Here is a 21,776-nt window from a genome sequence, read left to right as displayed (position 1 = left end):
TGAAGAACAAGTGCAGTCAGATGGGTTGGGGTCATGGGGAGGGGAGCAAAATAAAATGCTGACTTCAAGGCTCAGGATTGTTTTAGGGACCCAACATGATGCCTGCCTCTTGAAGACTGGCTTGAAGCTGGACATCACTCCGTTGGCCAAAATCAAGGGGTGGTCTCCAGGCTTGGCATCTCTTCCTGGCATTAGGCCCCTCTCCCCACCACACAGTTTGGGAATCCACTTGGGTGAGGATGTGGCTGGCACTAGAAGAGGCCAAGCAGGGGCTCCAGAGGGTGCAATGGTTCAAGGACTAGATGGCTTGTGTGTGTGCCAGGGGTTGCCAAGAGGCCTCTGGGGTCTGGAGGGTGCCAGTGCCAGGATCATTACAGGCAAAGTCACAGAGTGGTAGGGAGTGCAGAGGAGGTTAGTGGTGGCCTCTTTGGCAATCCCTGCAACGTGGAGCAGGAGCCCGAACCCCAAACTGAGGTGGCTAAGGACTGGCTTTGCAGGACCACAGACTGGAGTGCTGGAGGAAGGTGGAGGCTGGGGGACCAAGCAAGGCCGCCGGGACTGGGCAAGCAGAACAGCGTGAGCAACAGGGATCTCCCCGAGTCACCCGGGCAGGGGGATCCTCCGACCAGTCACCCTGGGGCAACGAGGCCTCTTCCAGGTGTGCATGGGACGGGCTTCTCTCTGGCCTCCTTTAGCACAGCCTCTAGCCGGGATGGAGGCGCAGCCTGGGCAGCAGTGGGACCCCGTTCGTTCCCTTGGAGCCGCTTTTTCGCCCCAAGCGAACCCAGGCATCGCGGGGAGTGAGGGGCACCATCCACCCCGCTCCCGGGGCCCTGAGGGGCGGTTCGGGGGCGCCTCTGGAGCGGAGGCCGGGAGCTGATCTCCCCGCTACCTCCGCTTTGCTCCTGGGAGGGCGCGGGGCCTTGGGAGCCGGAGCAGTCTGCGAAGCCCGCGAAGCCCGGCCGGGTGAGGCGGGGCGGTGGGCGGAGGGGGGATCAGGTTACAGGGCCGGCCTGGCTGGCTCTGCGGCTGCGGGCCGGGCTCAGCTGGGCGCCTCCAGCAGCAGCAGCAGTGCCGGGAAGCGCCTGCCGCCGGCGGCGGCCGCAGCATCGTCAACAACAGCAGCCATGGTGAGTCGCGCCCGAGGGGGCGGCAGCGCGCGCAAAGCTGATGGATCCTATGAGCATGTGCAGAGTGCCTCGGGGAGAGGAGCGGGCGGAGCCTGGTGCTCCAGCTCCGCAGGGGAAGCGGGAGCCGAACTGTGCCGGCTGGCGGACGAGGACCATCTCAGAGGCGCCCGAGCTTTGGGGCCGCCGAGGTTCCTTCGAGCACGGAACTGGGGTCGGAGAGCCTTGCCCGAAGCAGCTTCGAGGGCAGTTGCTGCGCCCGACCCCATCTACCAATCCATCGCTGCTCTTCGCCGTTTCTCAGTGTTTACGAAGCGCTGGAGGAGGCCGGGATCCCTCCAGGTGGGAAGCGAGCCGGCGGCCTCCCGGCTCAGGTGTGGCACAGATCCCCGGAGGGAGGGAGGGGTGAACGGCGGAGCCTCCGTTTTCGGAGGCAGCCCGCCTCTCCAGGATGCCGGGGCTGCAGAGTGACCTTCCTGCCCTGCTCCTGTTGGGCAGCTGGCGGGAAGGACCAAGGGGGCCCCTGGGATGAGCCCATTCTCTCTTAGGCACCTCTTCTAGCGCACCTGGCTAACCCTCCCTGCGGAAAAGTCACCGCGCGGAACATTCCAAAGAACGCTGTTTGAGAAGGGGAAAAAGCAGCTTTCCAGCTTGAAACTGGTGCCACCGAGGGCAAGGCACGGTCCATGGAAACAGGCTCCCTGCCATTGCAAACTGGCCTGAAAGTGGAAATGACTTTCAGAAATGTGTGCCAATATAGGGTGCAGTAGTTGTTAAAGTTTTGGAGTGCCAGGTTCAAAACCTCCCCAAACTGTGACCCCTGAGGCCGGCCACCAGCTCTGCTACCTGGTAATGATAAAGGGTGCAGGACCCCATGTACACAGCCGCCAGTTTGCAGCTGAAAGGTGCCAAGTAATATTTCAGCACAAGCAAGTGAAAAACTTCAGTCATTCAGCACCTGCTGCTGCTGAACTAATAATGAGATTTTAAAAGTTGAAAAAAATTGCTATAGTTTCAGCCAATAAACAAATAACTTTAAGGATGTGCATTTATTCATTCTGCATATACACAGAGAACCCAACATGATAGAGCAATGTGTATAGTTTTAGGTTAGGCTTTCCAGAATTCTTTAATGAGATTTCCTCCACTCCCAGGGAATTTGAGCAGCTGACCCTGTTTACTTGCCTGTCTGTACTAAGAAGGAGGAGGGGGTCTTGAGACCCTCCGTCTGCTCCTGTCCTCAGCCATCCATCCTAGCAAAGGAAGGGCCATCGTTTTCATCGTGAGTCCCCAGCAGGGAAAAAGGCAGGGTATAAATAAATACATAATAATAGTAGTAGTAGTAGTAGTAGTAGTAGTAGTAGTAGCAGCAGCACAGTGCCTAAAGCTCCCTGTCTGTAAAACCCTGGAGAGCTGCTGCTGCTGCTGCTGCCAGTCAGTGTCAACTACACTAATCTAGATGGGTAAATGCACTGACTCAATACAAGGCAGCTTCTGAAGGGAATGTGGAAGGATACCTGTGTCTCAGTCTGTGTATTGGTTTGCAAAGTAGTTTCTCATCAAAATGCAAACAAAACTTTCAACCCCACTCCCCACAGAGAATAATTTTTACTTATAGCAACCAATTCCTAGCCAGGATTTCTTGTGTCCCTGCTCAGTTGAAGCAGAGAAACAAGTCTACATGGACTGAAAAAGACCTCCCATCTTAGTGTCTTGTCTCTGATTTTGCATGTGTCCTGGCTGGAAAGGGTCTTTGACACAGGGCAGGAGGGCTTCTTCTTGAACTTTGGGTTGCCTTTTCTTTGGGGTGTTGGTGCTGGTGGGGGTGGCAGGCAGCTCCTTTTCTTGGCCTCCAATCTGGCCTCAGGAGGCTTTCTCCAGCATCTACATGCTCTCTGTGGAATCCTGGTCACAGTGTTTGCCTACAACTCATCTCCCTAATTAAAACAAAATAGGGACTAACGTTGCATGGTTATTCTGCATTCCTCATAACAGGCTTGCAGCACCTTAAAGACAAACAAATTCATTATGGCATAAATATTTGTGGAACAGAGGCTATTTTGTCAGATGCAAGGAGGGTGAGTCTTAGCTGGCAGGGATGGGTGCTGAGATAAAATGGTAAAAACTGGAGATCAAATGGGAAAGAAATGCAAAAGGTATGCAGACTGTGAACATTCAGTTTAATCTTAAATGTATGCAAAATAACCCCAGTGAACAACAACATCCGTCTGTGATGACACAGTCATCTCCACATTGTTGACTGTTTGCACCTGTAGTGGGACAGAAAACCACTATTCTCTATTTCATGTCCAAATGGACAGAATCAAACTGTCACACAGGCGTCCTCTCATATTCCTTTTATTGAAAAACGTCAGCTTCCTCAGGGCAGGAAATGGGACTGAACCCTCATCCAGGTTCGCTGCTGAGTAAATCTTGAGATTTCAGAGACACAAGCCAAGGCCACAATGGTCCTTGTACAAGAAGCAGAAGAAACAAATGAGCTCATTCGAAATGATTTTTAATTGCCTCCTGCCATCCGAACACAAGGCTGCTGAAATGCAGGGTAGGGGGTGGATGCTGTTTTGTTCCATTTCCCCAATGTGCCCTTCAAGAGCACAGACATGGATGAGAAAATGAAGCCCTTTAACTCTATGCCCACCATATGGACTGAAGGCGTGAGCACAATGCCCCAGTCATCCCGCTCCCTGGGAATGCTTGGCCTTTGAGCACAGGGTAAAGGCGTCTGCAGGGAGGCCTGCACACATTTTGCCCGTCTCTCCAATCTTCACAAGGAAATCACTTTGCCCTTGCAAAGTGCTCCTTTCTTTCCGCCCACGGAGCTCAAATGCATGAACTGGAGTCCCAGTCCCAGTGGAATGCTGGGGCCACCCTCGGAAGCGGAACTGCACCTTCTCGCCTTGCTGGCTTTTTTGCTTGGCCTTCCATGGCGGTTGGACAAACTGAAATTCATTAGGCAAAATGCCTTCTCCTGGTATGCAGACAAATGATGCCCTGGAAAAAAGTGACAAGTAGAGTGAAGTGCTGCAGGCTTCTGTCCTGTCCTGTCCAACATCTTTATAAATAACTGGATCAGGCAGTCCAACATGCTGTTCTCATAGAGATGCCTACGGGAAGCACACAAGCAGGATCTGAGCACAACAGCATCCTGCCCACTTGTAATTCCCAGTAAGTGGGATTCAGAGGCATATTGCCTTGGGCAGGGGAGCCAGAGCATGGCCATTGTGGCTAGTAACTGTTGATAGCCTTATTCTCAAAGAATTTGTCTAATCCTATTTTCAAGTCATCCAAGTGGAAGGGACGTTCCATAGTTTAACTTCATTGCGTGAAGAAATACCGTATCTTTTGCTCTATAAGACTCACTTTTTCCCTCCTAAAAAGTAAGGGGAAATGTGCGTGTGCCTTATGGAGCGAATCCAGGCTGCGCAGCTATCCCAGAAGCCAGAACAGCAAGAGGGATCGCTGCTTTCACTGCGCAGCAATCCCTCTTGCTGTTCTGGCTTCTGAGATTCAGAATATATTTTTTCTTGTTTTCTTGTTTTCCTCCTCCAAAAACTAGTCTTGTGGTCTGGTGCATCTTATAGAGCGAAAAATATGGTACTTTCTTTTACCTGTCCTGCATCTTTCAACATTCAGCTAAATTGGACGTCCATGAGTTCTAGTGTTACGAGAGAGGGAGAAAAACTTTTCTCTAACCACTTTCTCCGCTCCATGCATAATTTTATTTGCCTCCACCACGTCACCTCTTCCCCGTCTTTTCTGTCAACTAAAAAGGCTCAAACACTGCAATCTTTCCTCGGAGAGGATATCTCTCTATCGTCTTGGTCATTTTGGTTGCCCTTTTCTGCAACCTTTTCAACTCAGCAATATCCTTTTGAGGTGAAGCGACCAGAATTTTACACAGTATTGCAAATGTGGTCACACCATAAATTTGTGTAATGGCATTATGATATCAGCAGTTTTATTTTCAGTTCTTTTCCCAATGATCCCTAAGCATGGAATTCACCTTTTTTATAGTGGTTCCTATTTTTCTTGTGTAATGGGTGGTATTTTCTCTTTGGGAGCATTCAGGTTGTGGTGGCTGGTGTTTTGAGGGTGGGCACTTGCTCTTGGGGGTTAATCAAGGCAGACATGATTTAATTATTTGCAATATTTATACCCCACATTTCTGCCTAACAGCAGGCCTCCCAGTAAAAACGGATAAATAATAACACAATACTAAGAAGCAAAATGTTGCTGCTTTGGACCACAAGGGGGGAACCTATTAAAAAAGACTATTAGGCCAACCTATAATAAGATCTGTAGATGTTTTGTGGTTGATGGGAATTGTAGTCTAAACATATGAAGGGCACCAAGTTGGCAAAGACTGTTGCTTAGGTCAGTGGCGTAGCGGGGGTGCAGGGGGGGCCGGCCGCACCGGGCGCAACATCTGGGGGGTAGGGTTAGGGGGCGCAAATCCACAGGTTAGGGGGCGCAAATCCACGGGTTAGGGGGCGCAAATTACTTGCCTTGCCCCAGGTGCTGACAACCCACGCTACGCCACTGGCTTAGGTTCCTGTTGCTGCAGGTGATTGGCTTCCCCTGGTTTTGGGGGCATGTAAGCTGCTTGTGCAGCTAAGCTGCACCCACACAACTGCACCAGTCCAGCTACACTACAGAGTCACTGCTGGGAAGAAATCCATAGCTGTCAACTTTTCCCTTTTCTTGCGAAGAATCCTATTTGGAATAAGGGAATTTCCCTTTAAAAAAGGGAAACGTTGACAGCTATGAAAGATATCTAAGCCTTCTGTTCTGTAAGCTCTGCAGGCACCAAGGAAATGAAACCCCTTTGCCTCCTTAGCATAAGGGAGTTTGGGTTGGCTAGACCCATATGTGGCCCTGTCAGGCTCCTGCTTCCTTTCTCTCAGGAAGACTCTGCATGTGCTTGCGCTGGCGGATGGGGCTCCCTGCAGTGCCAGGATATCTCCTTCCCAAAGATTTTGATGCAAGCTGTGCGGCCAGAATTTTGAATGCAGTGTTGCCACTAGATGGTGCCCTTCCAATAGTCTCTAGAGGAGAGAGCTTATTTTGAAGATGCACATGGGGTTGATTTCAGTGGCTAACTGCAATTCTTGAAGTTTTCCGCTTGCTTGAAGGCAGGATTTTATGTCTGCAAAAGTGAGGCCTTGGTTGCATAGTGAGGTGGCTGCGGGGGGGGGGGGGAGGGGAGGCACAGATGAACTGGAAAAGCATTCCAGAGCTTTCAGGGCCGCCCTCTCGCTCGACAGGGGTCCAGTTTGTGACCTACCAATTCAAGCATTGCATAAATCAAAAGCTCACCCCAGAAGTGCGTGGGTGGGGCTCCTCTTGGGCCCTTAAGCCGTGCTGTGCTGTGCTGTGCTGCAACAGGTACCCATGCTTAGAAGAGGGACCAGGTCATGACATTTCCTTATCTCATTTCACAGACTGGACTGTGGGGGAACTCAGCCTGGGGGAGAATGCCCCCCTTGCTACTTACTTATTGCAGCAGTAGCAGCTGTGAGAAGGGCAAAGGAGGGGCAGGAACTGCTGTGGCTTCCTCCTCATCTTTGAGGGCAGTTCAGAGATTTAAATGCACAGGGCAGATTTCTGCAACCTTGCATCTGGGTTTAAAATGTGCATGGAGGATAACTTATCTTCCTGCCTGTCCCTGACTTAACAGCTAAGACTCAGTGAAAGCTGGGGGTACAAATGGGCGTACATGTATAGTAACTGTGGTGCACAGTGCAGAGTAGGCCTGGAGGGCAGGGCTGTTGTTTATTTACATAAGTTTACATTTCACTCTTCAACCATGAAAGGTTTTCCAGAGTGGCTAGGAATTCCAAAAAATTAAACTATCGCTGTTTCCACACTAAGAATTTACTGGGGACTAGCCACACAGTGTCCACTCACTTTTTATGTCCATTTACATGATGTGAACGAAACATCCCTGTGTCATATTTTACCTGTTCAGCTTCTGTTGCTGTTTTTCTTTAGAGCTGAACAGGTAAAACACAACACAAGGATGCATTTCTGTCTGGGAATTGATTCTTAAACCCTTCCTTTTTATATAGAATCATAGAATTGCAGAGTTGGAAGGGACACCAAGGGTCATCTAGTCCTACCTCCTGCAATGCAGGAATCTCAGCTAAAGCATCCATGACAGATGGAGATAGTATTTCATTTATATCTGTTTCTTCCCCCCATCTTGTAGCAGGGTGGGGCAGTCATGTAGCAAGGTGGAGTGAACAGTAAACCCATCTTCACCCCCCATTATCCAAACGAATATCAATCTCCTCACTCCACACCCTCATATTTAAGGCAGGGAATGAGACACTGCTCACCTGGCTGCAGCATGTTGTCTGGATTTCAGAAGTCTGGAAGCAGAGTTGCTGTTCCACTTGCAGCTTAAAACAGAACAGTAATGATGAGCTGCTGCTCAACTGTCCACATCTGGAAGCTCCCTAAGGCAGCAATTTAGCACAGCAAAACTTTGAAAGTAGGATAACCTTAGCAGCAGCAGATGTGAAAACTGCTTAACGTCAGTGCAAGTAAGGCAAAGTCATTTATCAACAGCATCTAAAAAGCTTGGGTAGATTAAAAGGGCTTCAGCCTGATACTGGGACGATCACAGAGCTCTTTGAGGACCACTGAAAAGCCTCAAAGGCCTCTCTGGTAGTAGCAACATGGCAAAGATGGGCCTCTGAAGATGATCTTAAGATCTGGGCAGAAAGTTTATATGTGGGAGGCATGTGGTAAACCATAGGCACCAACTGCACCCAGCAGCACTCTCAAAGGTGAGCCCCACCCTTGGGTGTTCCTTCCAGAGAGACTGACTTCTAGGCCCCGACAGCTCTGCTCCTCCTTAGGAGCCACAGTTGCCCAACAGAACTGCCTATGGTGCAGGAATATGATACACCAGGTATTTGATTAGGAAGTGAAATGTTCCTAACTCTCTGGCGCTCTCTTGAGAGAGATGGAGAAAGAACTGTAGCCATCAGAGCCCCTCCCCTTGTAACTCAGGGCTGGGGAACCTCTGGTCTGCAGGCCATACTTGACCTGCCAGGCGTTCAGATTTTGCCCGCAAAGCTGTTTCCCCCAAAACCATGCCCACCTGCCACACACCTGATGTCCTGTGTGACTGCAGGTAGAGAGGAGACTGCTGGAGCAGAATTGAGGGCCTTTACGTGCCCCCACTGTTCTCCCTCCCCAGAGTTCAGGTTCCTGCTCTCCTTCTCAGCAGCTGATTATGGCATCATGTAACAGGCAATGACCAGCCTGAGCTATGTGGGAATGTCCAGCAAGGGGATGCTGACTTCACCATAAAACAGGAAGGGCAGGAGCTTTTTCTGCAGGAGAGATTCAAGGGGCATTTTGTCCTGTGGTATTTCCGATGGGCCCAGGGCAAAGGTCATGGGGGCAGCTGCCTTGCACCAAAGTGCGACTGAAACGTCTCCCTAGGAGAGAGCAAAGTGCTCCTTTTGTGGGCATCACAGCATGAACAGTCTCTGCCAGGCTGGGCTGAGTTCTGCCAGAGATAGATCTTATGCCACCGCATGCATCATCTGTCTTGGGCCTTGTGAGAGTACGCTGGCCAAGGTCAAGTTCCAAGCATGGAAGTCAAGCTGAAGCCTGCAGCAGTTGCCTTTGCCAACTGGGTGCACGCACACCCACACCAAACGTTCTTGGGCTCGAAGTCCCACCATCCCTGACTTTAATCTATGCTGGCTGCTGGGGTTGCTAGGAATTGGAGTGCTGGAACAACATCTGGAAGGCACAGTGAATCCTTGCAGGGCTTGGCTAGCTCTGTTGTAATTAAAAATAAAAATCCCATTAAGGCTCTGTCTGGCTTAGAACCTGGGCAGAGGGAGATGAGAAGACCCCCACTGTGAGATGAATTATTAAGAATAAAGATGACATGAGGTTCCTGGGAGATGGGGGCTTGCTGAAGATTGCCACCTTTTTACTGATCTTGCTCTTGTGCTTGACACAGTGAAATCAGGCATGTGCAGCTTCTCCCTCCCTTGCCAGAAGATTCACCCACGAAGGGTGTGTTTATATTACTGCCTTAAAGCGCACTGACAGGGGTGTGGACGTCTTTCCCTGATGCATAGCTGCCCACACCTTGGTTAGAGACTAATTAGGAATAGCTTAAGGGCTCCAATCAGTGTGAAGCTGGTTTTGAGAAGCAACGGCATCAGGCAGTAGTATCTTATAACGAAGTACAATATTCATTTGCATTTTTTATAATGTCTTGTGACTAAAAACCCAGCACTGGAAAGTTAATGAGTGCCCAGTAAAGGGGAATGTGGACATAAGCTTGAATTTCAATGTGTGGAGTTGCTGTTCAAGGCACAGGAGCCAGGCAGTAAAAAGGTGACAACCTTAGCCACCTTTTAATGATGATGAAGGCAATAATAATACTTTCCACACCCCACCACTTTTGCATGAGAATGCCCCAGACTCACTTCTTTCCAGAGAATGAACTGTAATTCTTTTATCTGGTAAATCCTGGGAAATACTGGAGAAAGTCCACACTCTAATAATGATCTCATGGCCAAACAGTTACAGAGCAGGGAATCACAGGTGGGGATTGCACAGGTGCTGTTGCACTCAGGTCCTGCTTGCTTAATGGGCCTCCCTTGGGACATCTGGCTGGCTACTGTGAGAATTAGGTGCTTGACTAGATGAGCAGCCATGCTCCTCTAATGTTTTTAATTATGAGTTTCCTCATAATTTTTCTCTCACCCCTTATGTGCACACTTGAGCTGGCTAAACACAGGAAACTAGTATTAAACAACCTGCTGCACAAGAAAAATAGGAACAAATTAAAGGCAATTGAGGGTGTTTGTGAAAAATATGAGAGCTCCCGCTCCCACTGGCATGTTGCTGGGGGCCTCCCACAACCTGGAATTAAGCCTGGCGGGCAAGGAGGGTTCTTGGCTTCCTGTGCCCAGTGGTATCTGAGCCAGTCTGTGCCCTACTTGCCTTTCATGTAGTGGGTGATGAACGTACTCCTGGGGTAGCATGCAGGATCTCAATGGGACAAGTATGACCGGGCATTTGGCCACAAACACAAAATGAATTCCAAAGGTGGAATGCATCATCAGCAACAAATCTGCAGAGCGCATGACGGAAAATGAAGGGCAGAAGCACTCAATTTGCCACACAATAAGTGGAACTTGTAGTTTGATCCCAAGAGTGAGAGAGAATGGGGGGAAGTGGGGATGGAAAAGTTAAGGTTCTCTCCCCCCCATCCCCCCATTTTCAACAATAGGAAATGCCAAGGAGCCAACTAGAGATCCTCCTAGATCTGCAAAATCAGAGAGCTTTTATCTCAGTAGTTGGTTGGTGGCTGTCAATTCTTTGTTCACTGGACCATCTACAGGAACACATCTCATTTTTTTAACTGAGGTTTTCCTTACACTTTCCAAAGGCTGGTATGCTAGGCTGATTAATAGATCAGGGAGAAACGCCTGGGGATATGTTCCCCTTTGTGTGCTTGTGCTTCATAAACGCCCATATTTTGGCACACGTCCCTTTCTGCACAAAGGCGTCTTTTACAAGTTGTTTAAAGTCTCCACCCTTCTTTGATCTGCATGGAAATGAAGGGGCATGTGAGGTTGTTGCTGTTCGAATAGGTCTCAGAGTGGGCTGTTACTGGAGGGAACAGCCTCGCTTACAGATGAGGTCTCTCTCTCTCTCTCTCTCTCTCTCACACACACACACACACACACACACACGTACGAAGCTGTGTAACTCTGAGTCAGATCATTGCTCTATGTCGTGTGGGACTACTGTCTACTCTGACTGGCAGCCACTCAAGATTTGTGACCCCCTCAGAATGCTTCTCTGAAATCTTTTCACTGGTGGTTCTAAGGACTGAGCTTTGGCCCTTCTGTATAGCAAGCAGGTGCTCTAATACTGAAAATAAATCCATGCTAAGACCATGGGAACATATTCATTTAGTTTTCAGGAATGCTTTAATCAGAGGTCAGCAAACTTTTTCTGCAGGGGGCTGGTCCACTGTCCCTCAGACCTTGTGGGGGGCCGGATTATATTTTGAAAAAAAATCTATGAATGAATTCCTATGCTCCACAAATAACCCAGAGATGCATTTTTAATAAAAGGACACATTCTACTCATGTAAAAAAAACAACCACTGATTCCCGGACTGTCTGCGGGCTGGATTTAGAAGGTGATTGGGCCGGATCCGGCCCCCAGGCCTTAGTTTGCCTATCCATGGCTTAAATGCTTTTTTGGAGCCAGTATCACAAAGGCCCCCTGGAATACTAGGATATTGGCAGTGAAGGTCACGAAAATAAAAGGAGGCAAGATCTGGTGCTTTTGTTAATCAGCTGTTTATTTAGCTCAATGCATTTCAGAGGCATCTCCTTTGTCAGGAGCAATAGATTAAGCACAGTAAAAATGATAAAACTCGCAGGCCAGTGACATTAATAATGGGGAAGAACACATATTGGGTGAAAGACACCCAAACATGTAAGAAATCTCCTATTGCATTGTACATTTCCTCACTAGGGATGCTGCCTTGGCTTGCATTTGCGGCCAGATAACAGAGGTGCTTCCTAAGTAAACTTTTACTATGGCAGTCTTAACCAGGGCTGGCCCAAGACATTATGGCACCTGAGGCCCTGGTTTTAACGGTACAAATTCAGTAGAACAGAATATAGTTTGGGTGCGCTTCTAAGGCAGGGGAATAACAGCAAGAATGATGATTTTTTTAAATCAAGTGGTCTATAAATTTTCTAAATTAAAAAATTAGTATTTACAAGTGAGGACAACAAAATGTTGCCAAGTATTTTGAATTACAGTATATATGTAAGAGACATTGGTGTGAACGGAAAAATAAAGATTTGGGTTGTGTTGAATAGTGGGTAGACATGGTAGACGACACAGCGATTTCTCCAAAGCAGCTCTTTATTTTTGTAAGCTGGAACAGAACTGAACAGCAAACAGCTCAGCCGGCCTGCTTTTATAGGCAGCCGGCTGTCAACATTGTAGCAACAACAACCCAGGGTTTCCCGCCTAAAATAACTGACGTGGACCTGAGTGAAAACTATCTACAGTATCCCCCTGCTGACCCAGGGTGAGAACTTCAGTACATAACAGGTTGGTGTCTTGCGTTTTTCTCAGTGTGAGATTAAAAAAATAATAATAATAATGGAAAAAGCAGTGACTCATGATTGCCATGATCCTAGGCTGCAACCAAGCAGGAAAACTGATTTGATTTTTGTGTGTGGGATATTTTGCTGTACTGCATCCGACTTCATCATTCCCCATCACCTTATTTCTTGTCAAAATGTTCACCCTATGTTTTGCAAATTATGGCTGCCAGAATAAATTGTATACATTGATGCGCAGTTATATAATGTAATTGGAGTACTAAACGCAGAGATTCTTGGCACGGAATCTTTTCTGGAATACATCCCTGAAGGCCCATCAAGAAGGGAGGGAGGCACTTTGGGCTTTGCAAAGGGGTGTGTGTTGGACAGTGACTGCTCCTTAATGAGCGAGGCATCTTGTCTGTGGGGTGGCTGATTCAGTAGATGCCGATACCCAAGTGCCCAACCCCAGGCAGCAGTGCCCTCCATGTTTCCCTCTGAGGGAAGGGGAGACCTCTGTTAAGTTGCTACGAGGACAATTTCCTCTGTGCCCTGTGCCACTCAGGCAGCGTGAAGGGCCTGCTGGTGGTGGCAAGGAGTGAGCCAGGAGGGTTTGCTGTCCTCCATCTTGCCTGCCAAGAGGCCTTGTCCAATAGGTCAAGAGGAGGCCTGCTGGCTTCACTGTCTGGGTGGCCCCAGAGATTCAGCTGGACCAGGGAGAGAAGAAGGTGAGAACCGAGATGCCAGCCTCATCTTCCCCTCTGTGAGCCCATCCCCACATTTCCGCCTCTTGCCTCATATCTGAGAACCTTTCCCCTCATAGGAAAACCTATGGCAAGCAATTAAACCATTTCCAAAGAGTGATCTGCTATCAGTAGAAAATGATGCCAACAATTGCCAGCTGTTTATGTCAGACTTCACCCCCATTTTGTGACAGGTTTCTCTTGTGCACCCCCATTTTGCGAACTGGTGAGCCTCACTAATTTTCTGTGGGGTATGCCAATCATGGTATCTTGGTTGTAATATGGTGAGTGCTGAGCGACTCAGAAAGATTCAGGCACACCTCAGTCTACTTCAGGTGTAAAGGAAAAATGGATCCAGTAACAAGTCCCTTGATGCGTTGTAACCTGCTTCTTTATAGTGTTCAAAATTTTAGTGATTTGTCTGCTCTCTGCATGGAATGGCTATAACACAGCTGTGCTTTGCAGATAGGTGAGTGATGGCTGCCAGGGTAACTCAGAAAAGTTGTGTTCTCCTTTCTAGTACAAGCTAGCCCACCTTCTCCGCTGTGCGTCCTAAGAGCTCCCACCTAATTTCAGAACCAGGGTCTATGCTTTATTAGGCAGCTGGTCTTTGAAAGAGACTGCTGGGCATGGTTAGAAAAAGCAGAAAGTCCCAGGAACAACAGCTGCTAATTTCTGGCAGAGGCAATAGTTCACACTTGCAGCCCAGGATCTCTTGTTAAGTTCTTTCTGAGGAAGAAAGTTTGCACATGGTAACTTTTATCACCTTGCTTTCATTTAATTGCATTGCATTTATTATATTTATATCCTGTTTTTCTTCCAAGGAATTTAGGGTCCTCCCCGCACCTGCATTTCATTTTCACAACAAATTATGTGAAATCATTTTATTATTGATGATTGATTATATTTGTTATATTTATTATACTTGTTAGTTGCTATAATTTGCCCAAGGCAACTCAAAGTGACTCACACTTTGATAGGGAGAGGATAAAGTAGGATAGACTGAGCTGCATGAAAGTCTCCAGCATTGTCACTTTGGAGGGATTTGGTAAATTCAGAGATTTATCACCTTTAAAATAAAAGTGTGACTTAGCCTCAGATGTTGAGGAAAATGACACTCTCCGTGCTTGAAGCACATTCTGCAGAGTGGGTGGTTCATCTGAATTCATTTGGAGATGACAAGTTAATTGTTGTCAGATGTATTCGTTTTGGCAGCGAGCAGAACTGCTGAGACTGCAGGATCCCGCCTTTTGGTCTCTTTGGCACTGGTGTCACAGTGAAGGAAGCCACCCTTGCCTGAAGGGAGGTTGGCCCTTGAGCCTGCGGCCTACCCTGCTACAAAGATCACTCCCAGGAGGCCAATCTTATGTCTTCTGAGCGTAGATGCTACTGTACCTTCTGCTTCCATTTTAAGTCAAAAAAGGCCACAATTTTCTCAATGTTCAGAATGTGGATACATATTGGGGTTCCCCTGATCTGGAGTTAGAGTTCCTTTTCTTTGTGGTAGTTGAAAAGTGGGTAAGTAATGCAGTCTCCCAGAAACCTGAAGGGGGTTTGGCCCAGATTACCCTCTCCTTTAGCTTTGTTTCCTTATAATGTGGGAAGAGGGCTTATTGCTTTGCTGTTTTGTTTTAATTATTTAGTTGTGTTTTTATATTGTATTTTATTCTGTGAACCACCCTGAGGTCTTATGATGAAGGGTGTATGAATTTTAATAATAATAATAGTAATAATACAATATGTTCTGCTAATTCTTGCTTAAATAGCCTACCCTAGATTCTAGTAAATGCTAATAATGCAATTAAAAGAAGCAACACAATCTCATTTTTAAAATAGTAATTTATTAAATGCTTAAATGTTTTTGCACATTTATTTCATAAAATTTATTTACCACTTGATTGTGGCAAAGCAACCTTAAAGAGGTTTACAAAAAGAGTAAAACAAAAAAATCACTGATATTAACAGTTTAAAAGAGCTATTTTAAAATTATGTAAATTAGATTCCCTTATGTTAAGAATTTATGTTTTCTTGGAGGAGAAGGAGGATTGATGTAGCAGTCACCAGAGCAAGAGCTGGCTTTCTCATAAAGAAAGCTGGGCAGCTGCAGATTTCAAAGGCAGGGAGGGCACCTCCAAGCTAGGGCTGGCAGAGAGAGTGCTGTATGTTGAGAGCAGAACAGGGGACAACAGGGACAATGTTCAGAAGTATAATATAAACTCTTTATGATATGCTCTAGCTGGCTTTAGAAACCCAAACCCAGCTTGTGCTGGTGGTATGATGGGTCGGGCCTTCCTCTTGCTCTGCCATGCTGTCATCATGGCTGTTCTAAAGCTCTTGGCTTTAGAGTCCCATTTCTAGCTGGAGTGACTGTGAGAAAACTGTACTAAACACTTTTAGCCACTTCTTTCCCCCATACCTCCCACCCCCAGTTTAGGGGGAACTTTCCTTTTTCAATATAATTCCACCAGGGGACACCTTGCAAGCCTGCAGTCCTGGGAAGCCGTACCAGCAGCTGCATAAGCCCTTTTAGTCTCTCTTTTTCACTCTCTCTCACACACATGCACACCCTGCGCACTGATATCTAGAATAATAATAGTTTAGCAACAGCCCCACCCCTGCTCGGTCAGGGGAAGGATTTTGCAGCGTAAGCTGTCTGCCGCCACTCTGTCGAGACTAGGTGAGCGCTTCATTTGCACGGTAGAGGAGCTGGGCTCGGTGGATGGCGGTGGTTCAGAATGGTGGCACAAAAAATGAAGAGGGCGGATACGTCGATAGCCTCTGCCAAGTAGCAACCTGAGTCCCGGCAGGCAGTTTCCCCCTGTTGCTCCTCCTGAGCCACTTCACACCCTCCTTTCCTTCTCTTGGCAGGATTCCCAGTCCCTGGACAGTTGTATCCAGAGTACGCTCTCGGCACTCTACCCTCCATTCGAGGTCACAGCAGCCACGGTTCTGTGCCAGGTCTTTGATGTGGTGGAGAAGACATACCGTGGGGACGGCCTGCACTACCTCATCGACTTTCTGATTCCAGCCAAGCACATCTTGCAGTGCGTTCAGCAGGATGCCTGTGTGAGTATCATGCTGCCTCCAGGTTGACCCAGAAGATTCTGCTAGCGCTGCAGGTGGGAGCTGAGAACCCGCCATGATGCTCATGCCTAGGCTCCTACTCAGCTAAGGAGGAGGGAGGACAGGGAGCAGTGCCACCGGATGCACTGGTGAAAGTAGTCAAAGGGTAGCCAAAGAATCCTTAAGGCGACGCTGTCCTCTTGCCCATGGCAATGAGACATACTCTGGATTCTCCATCTCCGCCCCCACCTCCCAGTAGCAGTGATTATTTTGGAATCTTTAAACGTTCTGACTTGTTAAGTGTTTATCATAGTGAACAATTATGTAACTGTCCTACTTAAGAAAAACAAGGTTTTTTCGGATTTAAAAACATTTTGTTTTATGCAAATGCATCAGTGTTGAAGTCCAGTCACCGTGTGACCTCCTTCCAACCCCGCTGCATTGCCATGCCGGCATCCTAGCTTGAGGGTCCAGCCTGAACATTAGCAACAAAACATGCCCTCCATTAGCCACATGTTCTCTATAGATGCATATTAACGCAAGAACAAAAAGGGTGGGGTGTCTTGTAGGAGGTGTGTTCTCTTGCCTGGATTCTACAGTTACTCACCTTCAGCTCCCTCCCCCCACCTACTCTTGGCAGGCAGCAGACTGTCAAGTTTCTGATGGAAAGATGCCAAGTGATTGCCCAATCAGAAGTTTTGCCTCTGTTCTCCTTTGCTGTCACAATATTTGCCGAACTCAGTAGCTGCTAAGGAGGCTCCTTCTCCAGTAGCAACTGTGGCTCTCTGGTTTGTGCAGACTTTACGGAAGCAGATCTGGCCCAGGATTCTGGTGCATGATGTGGAACATCCAGATGGCTCTTCCTTCCCTCCCCACTGCTGCACATTCATTTCAGTGGGACTTACATAGAAGAATTGGAAGATTGTAACCTATCATGGTCTTCATGGAACCCAAAACCTGTCCCCAGGGATGGCTGTCCCAGCTCGCCTCCTAGCAGTGCTGCCTCTGTGTGGGACTCGTGCCGTAGTGTGTTTTCATACCCAAATTGGCTTTCCATGGAAGTCAAAGGGACTTGTTTTTGTGCGCAGAGTCAGTCAGAGGGTTGCGTAGGCAGACTAAATCCAAAGCTGGGAAGGACCTGGGGCCTGTTCTAGTTTTTCTGTGGCTTCAGGATCACCACCATCCTTCTTTCCTCTTTTCTCAAGCTGTAGAACCACATTCAAAGTGAACAGGAGAATGGAAAGCCCCTCCCCCTTGGTGTTGCTACCACCAAAATGCTTCATTGAGCAGCTTTTTGCTTATTGATGCATTGATGCTTTGCCTTTTGATCCTGGTCCCTGACTCATCCTTTAAAACAGTTTCACAGTAAAACAAAAAAAATGACAAGTAAATAAAACATTCATCCTGGGATTGATGCTCTGAAGGGCATGGAAGTGCCTGACATTTTTTAAAATGCTCCAGGACTGCAACCACATAAACTTTGCAAAGCTGAAAAAGAAAAAGCGTTCAACAAGATTTCATTGCTCTTAGAAACCTAAACATGAAGAACAGCAAATTGATAGATACGGGGAAGAAGGTATACAATGTAGCACCACAGGGGAGGGCGTTACCTGAATATCTTACTAGTGAGTCGAGGGGGGTCTTTGAGATACTCTCATCACAATTTGCCATGTATTATATAGGAAAAAAATGGGTTGTGCACACTCAGACATGCCAAAAGTCAATGTAAGACCAGCCCCAGTTTTCCAGCATCCGGCTGTTTCCATTTGTGCTGCTGTTAATAGAAAGCTATGAGATCATTATTAGGATGTCTGTTGTCTGTTCTGAAAACCTGCTTGCGGTCAGTTCACCTAGATTTTCATTTTCCTTCAGGTCCAATATTGTGGATTGCTGTTCCGGCATGAGGGCTGGCCCCTCTGCATCCATGAGAAGATTGTAGTTCAACTTGGCTCCTTCGACTGGCGGATCCTGAGACCAGGAGACTTTTATCTGCAGGTGGTCCCTTACTTGAAAAAGTCCCCACGAATCATTGTGAAATGTTTGGCCAAGGACAAGCATAATGTTGATGAGCTTGTGGTCCCTGAAGTCTCCTACACTTCCATTTTCACTGTGGAATGGCTGAATGGCATCAACAGGGACCGGATGGGAATGGCACTGGAAAACTGCTTACTAGGCACAGAAGATAAAATATTCCGGGTGCCCTGGGACAGAATAGTCAATCCAGAATTTATTGAAAGCCCCCCCAAAATGAACGGTGGCCTAAGTTCTGTTCCAGTGACTGAACAGCCTTCAGATTCGGTCTTTTCGGAGGTGCCGTCTCAAAGCAGCTCCCTTGAAGTGGAGTCCCAACTTTTTAATGGGCCAAGTTTACCTGAAGACAGCTTCTTTATGACCAATACAACAGAGCAACTTGTGAGGGCAGCTGCCAGCATGGAGTGTGTGAGCCCAGGCCTTAGAGAAGACTCTGTAAGTGACCTGGAAGGGGAATATGTGGAGCTCACAGACGTTTCACTGCCTAAATTTGGACCTCAATCAGTCTCCCTCAGTTACTGCACTAAGCCGAGGATGAGAGTAAAGGACAAGCCTGCAGCCAATCAGGACAGCAGCACTTGCCTGAGGAATGGAGTCGGTTTAGCAGTCGTACTAATGCCACATGGGCATCTGGACACAGCAAAGCTCTCTGATACCCAGGCCAGTAATGCTAGGAATCTTTTGGAGGATGATCATGAACTAGAAAGTAACAAATTGCTATTGGAAAATTATGAGGGGCCTGCTGCTGGCTCTGATCCCAAGGAGCCTTCTGATGTAAAGGGGCAGGCCCAGCCAGGACATGAGCTTGACTGGAGGTACGCAATGTGCAGCTACCATGATGGAGAAGATGCTGAATGCAGGTCTCTGACAGCTGTGGCTTCTGAAATGACAGAGACAGCTCAGAGGAATAGCACAGAGCTGGAAAATGGCAGCAGGGTCTCTGAGCATGGCTATTGCTCTAGTGTGCTAGGAACAGGCACCAGGGAGGGTTGTGGGAGTTCTGGGAAGGATAACTTCCCTGAGCCTCATTTGGGACATTTGGCCAAGGACTCTGACTCTTCCAGCCCAAGGTTGCAGGAGAATGCCTTTTCCCCAACCATGCCAAAGTCACTGCCACCAAAACCCTTCTCTGATGTGAGGGCGGCAGCACACGGTCACCTCTCACAAGAACTGTCAGTAGAAGTCACAGGTCACACTTCTGAGTGGATGGTGGAGCACCATCACCCAGTTGAGCAGTTGGAGAAGGTGAGCCCGAGGCCAGCAGAGGCATTAGTGGGGTTGGGTAGCAGTGTTTATGGAGAGGAAAACCTCCAATGTTTAGCCAAGCAAAGCCTCTCTGAGAAGGAGAAGCAGACCAGTTCTGGAAGCACACTCCAAGGTGAGACAGAGGCACACCTGCTCCAAGAGGCTGGGCAAGAGAATGTGGATTGTTCTCAACAGCAAGCTGAGAGTGCTTTTCTGCCTCTCAGTTCTGGGATAACAGCAAAAATGTTGGGGAGCAGCTGCAGCAGCCCTTCAGTGGAGACAGATGCACAAGTTGAGGATGCTTCTAATCAGGGTAACAAAGAAGAAGCTGCGGCTTGCTGGGTGGACCTACCATACCTGCTAAGCAAACCAAACACTTTGATGTTGGAAACCCCCCCAAAGGTGGAATGTTTGACAGGCAAGCCCCAACCCAATAAGGAGAGCCCAGTAGCACCCCTGCCCTCTGCACCAGTGAAAACGAGGTTACAAGGCAGCACCAGGAATGTCTCAAATGGGGACCAAGTAGTCACAGGTAGGATTTGTGTCATTAATTTGGGAAATGTGGGTTGGTTTGTTCTTCTGGCAAAGGGACTTTTATGCAAGGAAGGCAAGGGGTGGAGGTTGAGAGTTCAGGCCTCCTCTGATGCTTCCCTGCACCAGGGAGGAGCTTTAGCATCCTCAGAGTATCCTAGGACATTTTTTGACTAAATGTGGGTTGAGTATTAATAGTAATAATCCTACCAATTTCCGCTCTCCTTTTCCCATCCTCCATAAAAAATGACATACACACACCCCCCGCAAAAAACCCACACAAATTTCTAGCCCTTGTGTTCCATGAAGGGTCCTGCTTGCCAGTTTCCTACAGGCATCGGGTCATTGGCCTGATCCAACAGGACTCTTCCTATAGTCCATTTTGTGCAAATAAGCATACGTTTGAAGTGTGCAAACTTTTCTGGATACATAATTTAATTTTCTGGTTGCAGGATTTTGATTTTTTGAGTGTTTGTGCAGCATATACATAGGCCTCTACAGTGCTTTTATAACACTAATCTAAACGTAAGTGTGAATATGCAGGCATGAGGGTTCCCAGATATGAGGTTGCAGCTTTGCTCCTCTTCCAGCCTTGCTGCTGCTGCCCTGCTACCTTGAGCTAAACCATGGTTTGGCTTAGCATGTTGTCTGATTGTCTCCCCCTGGCAGACTGTGAGCTAGAAACCCACTTGGTTGCAACTTGTGCTATGGAGTGAGACAAATCATAAGCCTGGGTCCAGACAACATGCAAAACCAAATCATGGCTTATTTTTGCTGCAGCAGCTAGGAAAAATCACCTGGGGTGGAAACAGAAGGATGAGAAGATAGGCAGGGAAGCAGTCCATTAGGGATGTCCTTGTTGTTGTGACATGAAAAGAAACAGGCCTTGCTTGGTGTGCACTTGTGGAGCGCATGTGAGTGAGTTTGCCTGCTCGCTCGGCACGTGCTGGAGCTGAGTCAGAGGAATCGGCTGCCTGCCTGCCTACCTGCCCACACAGTTGTTGCTTAACACACATTTCAAAATGATCCATAATACAAATGAAGCTCCCTCCCTGAAGAAGCATTTAGGTAAAGATCTTGATGAATGCTTCAAGCAGGTTAGAGCATCTTGCATGCTCAGTCTATTGTGGGAGGCAAAAACTGGCTGTTTAGGAAACCTGAGTGTGTATTTGTCTGTCTGTTCCTTCCTGACTCCTTCTCCCTGTCCTTTCTTGGTGGTTGGCTTCAGAGATATGCTGCACCAGCAGGGTTGGCTATGTGGGCAGAATCCAGTTGGATTTATGTTAAAACATAGGAAGTTGCCTTATGCTTAGTCAAATCCATTTGTCCAACTAGCTTAGTACTGTCTACACTGACTTCCAGTGGCTCTCCAGAGTTTCAGAGAGGAGTCTTTAATATCCCATCCTGGAGAAGCCAGTGGGGATAGAACCTTTGGACCTTCTGTGGGCAAATTGGTTGCTATCCCACTGAACTATGAGCCATTTCTCTAATTTGCAAACTCCCTTGAAATGAATGAGACCTGTGCAGAGGTGCTTTTTGAGGAAGTGGGTCCTTGGCACAAGGGCCTGGAGTGGAGGCCAGATGTCACACCACACCAGCAGACAGCAGGCCTATGGCAGCAGACTTTGGAGAGGGACTGTGTGTGTGTGTGTGTGTGTGTGGTGTCAGGGTTGCACTTCTTGCCCTGCTTGGCTCTGAAAGCTTGCTCCCTGCGAGTCTTCACTTGGGTCTGGCTGCGATATACACAAATTGTGTTTAATTGAGTTGTTGGCAGCTTTGCTATCAAAACATCAAGATGGTTTGTCACCAAGGTTGGCTGCCCCAGACATCTAGCAACTGCTGTTTCCATTATATGCAGCAGGATGTGTGCTCTAGGGGAGAGAAGTAGGTATGACATA

The 21,776-nt window shown here is 47.9% G+C and overlaps 1 protein-coding gene and 1 long non-coding RNA gene across 4 annotated transcripts in view; one reads left to right on the top strand and one right to left on the bottom strand.

Moving 5' to 3' along the window:
- The first annotated feature begins 837 nt into the window (after positions 1-837).
- PLEKHG4 (pleckstrin homology and RhoGEF domain containing G4) overlaps positions 838-21,776 on the top strand; it is a 50,634-nt gene continuing 29,695 nt past the window's right edge. Inside the window, exons 1-3 of one of the 3 annotated variants that reach the window (XM_082232610.1) lie at positions 838-1,130; positions 15,877-16,074; positions 17,944-19,879. In XM_082232610.1, the coding sequence (XP_082088736.1) occupies positions 1,128-1,130; positions 15,877-16,074; positions 17,944-19,879 (2,137 nt within the window). In that variant the 5' untranslated portion in view covers positions 838-1,127. Of the gene's footprint in view, positions 1,131-13,274; positions 13,293-13,742; positions 13,761-15,876; positions 16,075-17,943; positions 19,880-21,776 lie in introns of those variants that run through there. The other 2 variants (XM_082232612.1, XM_082232611.1) reach the window with 2 other exon arrangements.
- On the bottom strand, positions 3,287-7,967 carry LOC309538279. The gene is made up of 2 exons (XR_014222153.1): positions 7,487-7,967; positions 3,287-4,139 (listed from the first exon to the last, which is right to left on the bottom strand). It is a non-coding gene; the product is annotated as an uncharacterized lncRNA (long non-coding RNA).

Source organism: Podarcis vaucheri (assembly GCF_965113315.1).
Source record: "Podarcis vaucheri genome assembly, chromosome: 7".
NCBI classification, from domain to species: domain Eukaryota; kingdom Metazoa; phylum Chordata; class Lepidosauria; order Squamata; family Lacertidae; genus Podarcis; species Podarcis vaucheri.
Note: the sequence above shows the minus strand (reverse complement) of the source record. Positions and strands in the feature narration are given on the sequence as shown.